This window comes from Rattus rattus, chromosome 1 (assembly GCF_011064425.1).
Source record: "Rattus rattus isolate New Zealand chromosome 1, Rrattus_CSIRO_v1, whole genome shotgun sequence".
Classification (NCBI taxonomy): Eukaryota; Metazoa; Chordata; class Mammalia; order Rodentia; family Muridae; genus Rattus; species Rattus rattus.
Window position 1 is genome coordinate 265,400,837 of NC_046154.1, and position 12,529 is coordinate 265,413,365.

General features: G+C 43.5%; 1 protein-coding gene across 1 annotated transcript in view; it reads left to right on the plus strand.

Annotated features, from left to right (window-relative positions):
• Positions 1–7,134: 7,134 nt before the first annotated feature.
• The window catches only part of Pdzrn4 (PDZ domain containing ring finger 4), a 345,252-nt gene continuing 339,857 nt past the window's right edge, over positions 7,135–12,529 (plus strand). The window contains 5 exon segments of the mRNA XM_032885327.1: positions 7,135–7,413; positions 7,416–7,599; positions 7,602–7,705; positions 10,004–10,090; positions 12,206–12,313. Coding sequence (XP_032741218.1) covers positions 7,135–7,413; positions 7,416–7,599; positions 7,602–7,705; positions 10,004–10,090; positions 12,206–12,313 — 762 coding nt within the window.

The following is a 12,529-nucleotide window of genomic DNA, read 5'->3' on the forward strand; positions in this document are numbered from 1 at the left end:
TTGTATGTTTAGCATTTTCATTATTATTTGTCATGTGGAAATTTGGTCCAGTCTTTTTGGTGTTCTGGATGCTTCTTGTATTTTGGTACATCCTTCTTTAGGTTGGGGAAATTTGCCTATGGTTTTATTGAAACTACTTTCTCTGCCCTTGACAAGAGTTTCTTCACCTTCCTTTATTCTTAATATTCTTAGATTGCTTTTTTCATAGTGTCCCAAGTTTCTTGGCTGTTTTGTGTCTGGGTATTTTTAGATTTAACACCTTTCTTTACTGAAGTATTGATTTCTTACTTGTCTTCAATCACTGGCATTCTCTCTTCCATCTTTTGGATTCTGTTGGTGAGGTGTACCTATGAGGTTCTTGTTTTAGTCCCTAAATTTTTCATGTCCAGTTTCGCCTCAATATTGCTTTTCCTTATTGATGCTGTTTCCACTTTCATGTCTTGAACTATTTTCATTTCTATCCTTGGCTTGTGTTTTCATGTATTTTATTAACGGATTTACTTATATCCTCTTTAGGGACCTCTAACATCTTCATAATGACTATTTTTAATCTTTTGTCTTGTGCTTCAGATGTATCACATTTTCAGGGCCTACTGGAGTAAGGTTACTGCATCCTATAGGAGCCACAATGTCTTGTCCATTCACATTTGTACTTTTGTACTGCTGTCTAGGTCTCTGGAGTTAGGACAATTGAGGTGATTCTAGGGGTTGATATCTGCTCTTATTGCTGTTGCTTTTCTTGTTTTCTGCTGCAATGTCTGGATCTTAGTGTTGTCACTCTGGCTTCCTTGGTGGAGAGGTTCTTCAGAGCATTGAGTGGCTGGGAGAAATAGACATGTGCTAGAAGGCTGTGATGGGCTGTAGGAAAGAGCTAGGGAAATCCAGTCCAAGCCAAGACATGGGTTCCTCAGGGAGTTGGAGCCATGGTGGGAGGAGGGTTTCTGCAAGCATGCAACAGTAGGACAAGTGTGTGTGTGTGTGTGTGTGTGTGTGTGTGTGTGTGTGTGTGTGTGTGTGTGTGTGTGTGTGTGTGTGTGTGTGTGTGTAGACAGAGGGATGAAAAAGCTATGGAAACCCATTGAAGTCTTCAATGACTAGAGTTGAGGAGGGGAACCTTCAGGCAGGCTCCAGTAGAGCTGAGGGATAAACAAGAGCCATCATAATGGGTGACAGAAAGGATGGTGAGAATCACGTACCTGAGTTCCAGCCTAGTGTGGCCACCAGGAGTTCCTGGAAAAGCTTTTCTAGGTATAGACAGCTGACACAGAGGAATGGAGATGGGCTAAGAGGGAAGGCTGAAAGGTTCTGCAAGAAAGAACTAAGTGGAGTCCCAAGTAAGAACTTGAGTCCCCAGGGAATGGATTATAGTGAGAGGAAGTCCGAGCTGGCTGCTACAGGACTGAAGGTGAAGCTGGAGAGAGCCTAATGGTGGACAGGAGCAATTGTGACAACCACCTACTTTAGTCTCAGCTCCGTGTTGTCAACTGGGTTTCTAGCTATCAGTGTCTGACACAAAACCATGAGGATGGGCCAGAAAGGAGGGTTATATGAGGGCCTAAAGGCAGGAGATAAACTGGATGGGCATCGAGAGCATTTGCCACACTTTTAAGTTTAGTTAATCACCTTTAACTGAATTATTGTCAAATTATTCTCTTAGGTTTTGTCTAGTTATTGATTCTCATAGTGACTAAACAATTATTGCAAATTTTTTGGTTTTGGAGTGTGAAATAGTTTTGTTCTTATGACCTCATTTCTCTAAATAATAGTATTCTACACTGACATAAAGCCCTCCTATGTCTCCATTTTGCTGAAGATAACAGAAAAGCAAGGTAAGAGTAAATGACCACTAACGGGTTTCATGTCAGCAGACAGGGAGGATAAGGATTCAGAGCTCTGCAATTTCTGGCTTTAACTGATTCTAAATTTTTCTAAGAGTAAAGCGTATATCCAAAGTGAATGGCTGATAAAATGTTCAAAAAAGAAAGCTGTCAGCTGCCTCTGCTTCAGGGCATTGGCACTTCTTAAAAATTTGGAGTTCTTCCCTGGGTCAAGATGACCTTCTTGTAAGCACAAGATTTGTGAACACATTCATTTATACTTCAAAAAGACAGCCATGATCTTTGGCTATGACACAAAATTATCAAGAGAAGTAATTTTATAAAGTTATAGCTTCAGTGTGGATGAATTTGGGTAAGAGAAAAGATGAAGGGCTCAGCCCTGATGTAAAAATCAAACCAGAGAATCGGAGAAAATAAAATTAAAAAATGAAATTTTTCTGTCAGAGAAAGTTCTTATGGGGAATTTTAAAACATTGTAATATCAAAAGTACAAAACTATGCTATAGTAGCATATATTAAATAACTGACTTATTGTTTATTTAAATTATTATTTGAAATATTTCTCCAAGCTTTTTGACTTCACGGATCATAATCAAATGCACACAAAAAAAGGGAAAAGCAAAATTGCAGCAAGAGAAAGCAGGACTAAGACATTTTGCTTTCCCCACTTTTGTGCCTGAAATTCCCCCTTGGGGACTCTATCCAGAAAGAGAGCTACCCTGTAACAGTCATGCCAGTATTGCCAGAAGCTATGTGATGGCTGTTCTTGGTTGTCAACTTGACTCTATCTGGAATGGACTACAATCCAGAAATGGAGGGCGGCACACCTGTGATCTGGATCCTGAGGCAGAAAGACAGCATGCCTTTGATCCAGATCTCAAGGTGGGACGACACATGCATTTGATCTAGATTTACACATTTTTAATCTTTGCAACGAAAGAGCAAATAGCCTTTTTTTTTTCCCTATGAGTATAGATGGCTCAAAGGTGACATTAAGGAAACCCCAGTTACTAAGCTGAAAAATATACAACCAATGAGGATTACTTACAGGGCTTTGGATCCATGCCATAATTCTGAGTGAATCTGTTGCACATCCCTTGTCTATCACATGCAGAAGTGTGTTACCAGGCTGGATGAACGCTTATGGGCAAAGCATGTCTTTGCCACGGCTGGCAGCATAGCCAGAGATTACATGAAAGCAAGGACTTCAGCTCTTTCACTGCCCGTCTGCGATTTTCACTCTCTCTGTATTTTCTAAAACATAGAAAATGTTGATTAATAAAGGCATTAGCATGTTCCCAATGTTGTGGCATAAGAAGCCAAGTTATCCCCTTTGGCAAAAGACATTAACATGTGCGCCTGGATCTAACTTGTTGAAATATGTATATGTTTTTGAAGCTCGTTCTGAGTTCTTTTCCTTACTTTGGATCATTGCTTGTTTTAATGATTACTTTTTATTCTTGAGAATTTTATACATGTATGCAATGTAAAAGAATCACATGACCCCGCTTCCTTCCTACAACTCTGCCCGAGTCTACTTCAATATACCTTCTTCCGAATGCCATGTCCTCATGTTTTCTTTCATTTTTATTTTCTTCTTTTTCTTCTTATGATTGTTGTTTCCTATAATCCACTGGGTCCCGTTGCTGTTGCTTACTATGGGTGTGAGTGTGGGTGTCTTTCACTAGGGCATGGAGTGTCTACCTACTGGTTGGAACACCCTAAGAAACAAATTTGGCTGCTAACAACTGCCACAAGGTAAGGGGTGGGGCCTGGAGAGCATCTCCACCGTCTATGCCAGAATTCTGGCTGGATTGATCTTGTGCCACAGCCATAGTGAATTCATGAGGAGGAAAGGCACATCGCATACAGAAGCCAACATTTCACCACACTCCGTCCCACCAATAGCTGTTTAATTCTTTCTATCACTTCTTCTGTGGTGTTCCCTGAGTTTTGGGGTTTGTGGGGTTTGTGTTTCCCATTTAGAGTCAAACACTCAAGTCTCTTATTCTCAGCCCTTTGTTAACTTACAAGGATCTGAATTAACTGCAACCCACTGCAAATCAAACAAACTATTACCAAGGCTGAGATCAACCCAAGCGTATTAGTACAAGCAAAACTATTTAGAAGACATTTTGATACCATGACTCTGGGCAAAATAAAGAGAGAAGTTCTAGCCTACAGCCTATGACTGCCTCAGCTATGAGCTCTTGACTGAGATTATCATATCAGGCCTGAAATTCCCTCTTGTGGAATCTCTCCAGAAAGCGAGCTTCCCTGTAACAGTCATGCCAGTGTTGCCTGGAAGGTTGCTAAACAGCATGCAGCATCCGGTACTGCCTAAGATCACGGATATTGTGTCTCCTCCAACATCATGCATAACCGTCTGGCACTATGGAAGCTGGCCAGAAGATATGTGATGACTGTCCTTGGTTGTCAACTTGACTCTATCTGGAATGGACTACAATCCAGAAATGGAGGGCGGCACACCTGTGATCTGGATCCTGAGGCAGAAAGATAACATGCCTTTGATCCAGATCCATATTTAATCTAGATCTTGCTGCACACCTTTAATCTAAACTGTATCTTACGCTGGAGGTCCATATAAGGGCAACGGAAGAAGGAAGGGTTCATTCATTCTTTTCCTCCTTACACTCACTTTGCCGGAACATCCCTGTCGGAGCAGAGCTTACATTTTTGGGGATTCTATCTTATACAGAAGACCAGCTTAAAACCCAGCCTCAACTGAGCAACAACTAGATTCTTGAACTTCAGAATTATAGTTGGCCATTGTTAGGTTAGTTAAACCACAGCCTGTAAGTTATTCCAATAAATTCCATATGTATATATGAAATTTATTATGAAGAAATACATTACAAATTTTGCATGTTATTATTAATAGTATTGTCATATGGTATTATCATACCCTATCTTCATGGGTATGACTTATAGTATGTGAAAACACTGTTCATGTAAATGGCAGACATATATTGTATAACATATGTAATATAATATATATAATATATACAATATAATATATAATACATGGCCCCAATAGCTGGGTTTAAAGCTGTGTACCATATGCCATGTTTCCACAACTCTCTTGTAAAATATTTCCCTGCATTTTTTTTTTGGCCTATGCCATCTTTCAATCGTGTATTTTTGTGTTTTAACTTGTTATTCTCTATGGACACGGTTTGGACATCTGTCTTCCCATTGATAATCAAAATGTTACAAGATTTGACGTTCCTAACGCCACCCCACAATCTGCTCACGTCCTTTTATAGTAGGAATTCCACGCCTGTTTGTAGAAAGGCAAGACTTGAGGGAAACTCTCAGTTATATCAGCAAATAAAACTTGTGTTGTAGCTCTGAGGTAGAAATTTTTGATTTCTTTAAAAACTTAGTTGTGTCATGTGACGTTTCTCTAGAAGCTGTCTTGTGAGAGGGCATGTGATCTTTTGCTGAAAACAGACATGTAAGACATTTAAGAGGGTGTGCGATGTTTAGAAAGACATTGCTTTGCTGGTCTTGGCTGGTCTTCGATGGTCTTCACTTCATAGAAAGAAGCAAAAGGAACTTCTCGTGGTATTCTGGCTGATTCTAGCTGCTTCTAGTGACTCATGCTGATTCTTAAGAGCCTTACTGCTTCTGCTAGATGGTGCTATGGCTTCTGATTCATGTTAGGTGTTTGCTATTGAACTGGATTGCTGTTAACCTGACAATTAAGAGTGGAATCATCCCCAAGGACCTACTTCTGAACAGGTCCACAACCCTCTTTTCCTATTAACCTTTTTTTTTTCCACTCCTACCTCTGGTCAATAGGCTAGAAGGGAGGTTGTAGTGTTTAAGAACCCTAAATAAAGTAGGTTTTAAGAATTCTAAGACTATATAGGTGTATAGAACATGTACAATACAGCATCTTATTTTGATAAAAGAAGAAGTATTTCAGATATCTGGACCATCACTCCGGGATTTCCTTGGCCACTGAACAGCTCAGAAGGTTCTGACTGGAAGCTCTATGCCATTATTATTACAAAGTCTGGACCCATTTGCACGGATGTTCTTCACAGCCTTCCAGGAGCAGCACCCAACTGGCAGAGAGGGTGGTTAATTCAAGAATTCTCCTCCAGAGCATCTGGCATGATTTCTCGGTAATGGCAGTAAGCCGTGTGCATATGTCCCCGTGTTACGGTGTTATGGGCTCTTTACATTCCTAAGTTTCCGGACAAGGTGACGAGAACATGGTCAATGTGCCTGAAAGGTCCTCTACTATATGTTTTCAAGAAAGTCTGGCAGGCCACACACCTAAAGTCGAACTAGAAGGGGGCAGTTTGGACTGATTACTTTTCAGTTTGAGGAAAGAGAGGCATCACTGAAGCCTGGCGTTTGTCATCCCACTGTTTTGTTCACGATCATTATTTTTTCTTTTTCTTCTAGGTGCTCAAAAGACCGGACCCCATTCCCAGAAGTAAAATGCTTCTCCTAGCCCATTCCCAGTAGTAAAATGCTCCTGAAGGTGGAAAATATATAGCGGGACAACTATCTGAACTCTGAGGCAAGCTGCTGTAAAGAAGCTTTAGTCTATTCACCTGGCCGGAGGCTGCTCACTGCCCTCCCCCACACCAAGAGTAAGGTGCCTGAGGCAGGCTATTGGCCTTTCCCAACCCTCACTGCAGGTTCTGAGAAGCTTGGCTCTGTGGATTTCATACGTGTTATCCCTCCACGTCCCCGGTGGTGAAGCCTTAGGGTCAGAGTTCTCACCTGATGATTTTTTTTTTTAATTAGCTACCTTGAAAGAACAAAAGTGTGGTATTTCAAACTGTTTATTTAAACTGAGGATCTGTTTGACTCGAGACCCTGACCCCTGGGATGTTCTGCCCTGGTAGATTTCAACATTCTCACTGTCAATGTTGCGCCCATGGCCACCTCTACCCAGATGAGTACCTGGGGGGACTTGAAGGTCTTGTCTCAGAGAGAGAATAGAGCAGACCCAAGGACCACTGTAAACTCGCCTCTTTCTCCAGGATAGACTTGAAAGACCTTGCATTACAAAGCCACAAAGAAAAGGGTAGGGGGAAGGAAGGATTCACCCAGGTGACTTCAATGAGTGTCAATATAGAGAAGTCAGGACCTAGCCAAAGCTTCGAAACTCCAAGCCAAACTTATTCTGAGATCACACACAGACCTCCCCCAAGGAGCTCAGCGGCGGTGAGACCGCTGCCCCTGGCGCAGCTTGGGGGGTGATCGGAAGAAGCGGACACCCCTTTTGGCTCTCCTCCCTCCCACCACTACCATGGGCTTCGCTTTGGAGCGTTTCACCGAAGCCGTGGACCCCGCTTTCCAGTGCCAGCTGTGTGACCAGGTGCTGGAGGAGCCCGCGTGCACGCCTTGCGGCCACGTCTTCTGCGCCAGCTGCCTGCTGCCCAGGGCAGCGCGGAGACGCCGGTGCCCGCTGCAGTGCCAGCCGCTGGCGCCGGGCGAGCTGTACCGGGTGCTGCCGCTGCGCAGCCTGGTCCAGCAACTGCGCGTGCAGTGCGACTACAGCGGACCGGGCTGCGGCCACACCGGGCAGCTGCAGGAAGCTGCCTGCGCACGTCCAGCGCTGCGCCTTCGGCCCTGCCAGCGGCTGTGACAGCCACTGCCCAGGCGGCTGCGGAGGCGGCGAGGAGGAAAGGCACTCGGCGACTAAGACCTGCCGAAGTGGGGACACGCGTGAGGGGCCACCCGGACCTGGGGGTCGGCCTCTGGTCGTTGCCTGCTGGCAGGCGCAGGTCGGTTTGTTGGAGCGCAGGTACCAGGAGAAGTTGGCTCAGTACATGGCGCACACGCCCAACTTCGTCGGGGACCGAGGAGGCCGCGGCCAGGTAAGCCTAAGGGAGTGGACCCCTAAGCAAGGTTGGGGTGGGAAGGGGAGCGTCTTCCCTAGTGTTGAGGATTCCTTCTGGAGCTGCCATCCCTTTTGCCAGAGCTGCATGACACCTCTGCCTCTGATTATGCTCCCCTAGCCTCATCTGCATCGCTGCCCCAGAAACATCATTTAGGATTAAGGGAATCAAACTCACGTTCTCCTGGAGGAGACATTGGAAAAACTCTTTCCACATCCATACTCTGAACTCGTCCTCCACTCCTCTACCCACCTTCGCTGCCCATCTTTTGCACCCTTGGCCTGCGACTGAAGCAGATTCCATAAGTAAGCCGGTTAATTGGCTGTGAAAGACTTATTTTCTGGCCAAAGTATGCCTGCCTATCGGTTAGTTAACTACCCTTTCCTCAACACCTCAAGGGACGGTTGGGGGCGGAGAGTTCTTTACATCCCTGACTGTCCCGGTTGATCCCTCTCTCCTGACCTCCTGTGTCCTTATTGGTGGTCAATGTGCACATTGTGACCTGGGGGACCTGTCCCAGGATAAGAACAAAGGCCTGAAGTCACACTGGCTCCTTGAGTGCCAAGCAGCAGCAGCAGCTGTCGTCCCTACTTGGTGGAAGCTGTTAGTCCCGAGTTGAAAGCTGCAGCCTGGGTAAAGAGAGACTTGTTTATCAGCTGTCTTCCTTTGGTGTTTAACTCAAACGGTCTCTGGCAGAGCAAGCAGGATTTAACAGAACCTGCACCCCCCCCCCAGTCAGAAGCTGTTTTCTTCTACACCCCTGGGGAGGAGCAACCAGTTCTGGACTGGTTGCTTAGATCTGCCTCCGACCCCGACCCTGTTTTAACCGTCCTGCCCCTAGCCTGAAAAACACACACAAAGTGTGAGAAACTGTTCTGATTGTAGGAAGACCGGTATGCCCAGCTCACAAAGCATACTTGGGTAAAAATGTCGTTGCATAACACATCACCATGTGCAGTTAGTTATTGGGGAGAATAAAAATTAAAAAGACGAGAGGCTACGCGAGTTCCCTAGTCAGCTTGTGTATAGAAGAATCTTCATTCTGATGAGTGACCTAGAGAAAAGCGCACACATATGATATGCACTGCCAGTCCAGGTCTCAACTTTTTGGTGGAAACGAGCAACCATTAGAATTTTGGGATAAAGAAGTTCAGCATCCCATCCAACTGTGTGGTTCTCTGCCAGGGGCTCTCTGTGCTGCAACCCTTTAATACAGTCCCTCATGTTGTGTTGATCCACAACCATGAAAGCATTTTGCTGCTAGTTCCTAACTAATTTTGCCACTGTTATGAATCATAAGGTAAATATCTGATATGTAATCCTGCAAAGGGTTTGGGACCCTCAGGTTGAGAACTGCTGTTCCTTGCCTTGCTTTGTGGAAGTATTTTCAAATGCTGCTGGCGGGGGTTGTATAGACTTCTCAAAATCGCTTTCTGCTGCCTCTAGGGGTTGCTGTGGGCTCTGGAAAAGCTCTTGAGGGGGTAGGGCGAGTCAGGGAGCAAGGTAGCAGTGGGATGCAGTGGGGTTTCAATCCTGCATCAGATGGGTATTTCAGTTCCACAGAGCGGTTAACAAGGTCTCTAATGATGACTTCGGAGCTCCTTGTCCAGCTCCTCCAGTGCCTGTTTAAATTAGTCTTTGCTAACAAGTGGCTGATATAATTTATATTTGCTTAAATATTACTGTATCGTGGGGAAAGAAATACACGCTGCTCTGCCAAGCACACTCCTTTTATTTTTGATTCTGTGAGAATTATGACAAACCAAATCGGGATGCTATTTAAAATCAAGATGGTTGCCTTCCAGTAGACCCTGCATTACAGGGCCAGCCCGAGTGTTGCTGCTAAAGGGACTTTATAAATAACTCAGCCTTTTTTTTTTTTTCCCCAAGCTCGCTTAAGGCTTTCTACAGTAAAAATTGACATGAAAATGTTTCCAAGATCCACTGACAATTTATTTTTCGTTTCTGTCATACAAAGTTTAAAAATAAGAAGCCCTAACTGGTGAAGCCCAGACATCTGTTTGCAGTTAAGGTGCAGTCAGAGTGGAATATTCCCTGTGTGGAATGCAAATCCGTGGAGCTGCTTGGAAACCCCCTTCTGCTCGTGTGCACAGCAGTTTTCTTCAAATTCAGCCTCTAAAGTGTGATTGAGGGGAAATTTTACTGAGTCGAGCATCCTCAAGATTCTTCTCTACAGTATAGTGTCACTGTAGTGGTTTTCTCTCGTTTTTTTTTTTTTTTTCGTTTACTTATCCAGTTCTCCCCCTTTTCACTTAGGATGGAGAACAGAAGCTGTTCACCGTTGTGTTGGAAAGAGAAGACGATACCTTGGGATTCAACATAATAGGCGGCCGCCCAAATCAGGTGACGCCTTTGTCGATGCAGTGTTCCAAACGTGAAACTGACGAGGGCTCAGACAAACAGGTGGTGTGCTCCTTAAAAGGATGTTTGTGCCCCCAAAACAGATTTCCCCCCCTCAAGATTTACAGATTTTCCCCCCCTCAAGATTTACATATTTTATGTATGTGAATACACTGCCGCTGTCTTCAGGCACACCAGAAGAGGGCATCTGATCCCATGACAGATGGTTGTGAGCCACCATGTGGTTGCCGGGAGTTGAACTCAGGACCTCTGGAAGGGCAGCCAAGAGCAGTCAGCGCTCTTAACCGCTGAGCCATCTCTCCAACCCCCGAAACAGATTCTTAATGGAGATCGAATATATACTCAGATTTTCGGTCATGAGAGAATTTGAAAGCAAAACATTCCAGTTAACCACCTTGATTCCCTCAGCTACAGCCACAAAGGAAAGAGTGTGTTTCATATCTCACTACCTTCCTTGGATAGCGCTACGGGCAGATCTCTCTCTCTCTTTTTTTTTTTTTTTAATTTTTTTTTTTTTCGGCTCTGGGGGCCGAACCCCCGGGCAGATCTCTTGAACCTGTGGCAGAGTGCCCTGTGTAGGCAGTTTTCATTTGCAATGCTTAGTATCATGTCTGCGTCTACTTCCGTTCTCAGATGGTCCTGTCTCTAGACAAGGTGGTCACGGAGCTGACCGTATCAAACAAAATGTCAAAATGCATTTAAATAAAAGAAAACTGACAGTTTTTTCCTTCCTACAATTTCTTAAGAAATGTCATGCACAGAGACTTGATAGGAAACATTTTTTTGATGTCCCTAATCAACTCCCTATTTAATTGGAAAAATATTCCTACCATATACTTATTCTCAAATTTATATTACGAAGGTGCATGTGGTAGTTATGAAATTCTTGGACATCCTGCAATCCCAGGGTCTCAATTTTGAATGTAACTAAAGACAGCGAAAATTTTGTTATGAAATCAACTTATTGACTACAGTTAATAAGGGCTATGAAATGTGCCTGTTCTGTGGGGCACCTACAACTCACCCACTGTAGGACTTTAGGTCTTACTCTGAGCTGGATTTGGGATGATGATGACCTGTGCCAGCCTAGGGCTTAAGATGGTGCCATCCCAGGCCTTCTGTTCAACTAGCAAACCCAGCGATCCAAGGCCATTCTACTTCTGCTCTACACTGGTCCCAGTTATTATAAAAACACATTTTTTATATTATTTCCATTCTCCCTTCTATCGGGGATTATTTATAAGAAGCCAGTTAGGAAACGCATATTTAAATGGTACTGCACATTTTAAAGAATCACTTCCAATTCTGTTTGAGGCAGGCCAAATAAGGAGAAGTTGTGGGGCTAGTTTTATTTATCCTGCCATAAAATCAATTGACATTTGAGAACATAGAATGCCTTGTTATATGATGATAAACATCTTCCTTAGTAGGTCTTAGAGGACCATTGGTTTCTCATGATCGGCTGAAATCCTGCAGTATCAAAATGCTGTATGTTCGAGGTTTGCCCAAGTCCTGTAAAACAGGCAGTCAGAACCATGTACAGATAAAATTTGAAAGGACTTCTCGGCCATGTAAAGTTGACATTTTGAGATCTTTAGATCTTGGGTACTCAAGAGCTATGATTCCAAATTTCTCTCACTGAAAACTAAATTATATTTTTAGAACCATGATTGTGTCTATGTTGTTATATACTAGAGGGCAGATTTGCTGTCTTTCTTCCTGGTATGCTTCTGTCTTTTCTTCTATCTCCCATATCGCATTTTAGGCGTGAGGTTTTTACAATAACACTGTTGACCTCCCCTTGCATGCACCCTTCTCCAAGGCTTTCCAAGCGCATTCAAAATGGAGAGTAAATAAATGATCTTGTCAGAGACGCTGGGCTTGTCCATTACAGCTGTCATCTTGATTAATGACTTGTTGGCATTAAATAAGTTAATCCCCTGCCAAATTCCCAGCTAAGAGAGTTACATGTTTGAGCAGAGTGATTGCTAGTGTTACATTTAGAAAAATCACCTTTTACAAGATGTAAAGTTTGCTTAATAATGTTACTTTCTGATAATTTTTTTTTTTTTTTTTTTTTTTTTTTTTGGTCTATAGAGTTCCCAGAAGCAATCGGCACCTGAAGGAATTTACGTTTCGAAAATTTTAGAAAATGGACCTGCAGACCGAGCAGATGGCCTGGAGATTCATGACAAAATCATTGCAGTAAGGCAGTTAAAAAAAAAAAAAAAAAAAAAAAAAAAAAGGCGTGTGATGTGATCCGTGATAAGCCTCTATAGGGTTGCTCACATGTTGTCCACCTCTGGGTCCTTATCAGAGTATAAATCTCACTGCCGTGGAGAAACTGCTGTTTTATTTCTTCCTAAAAAGGTAAAACTCGATGCTTCTCGGTCAACTAGCAGACAGTGGGATGAAAGTACA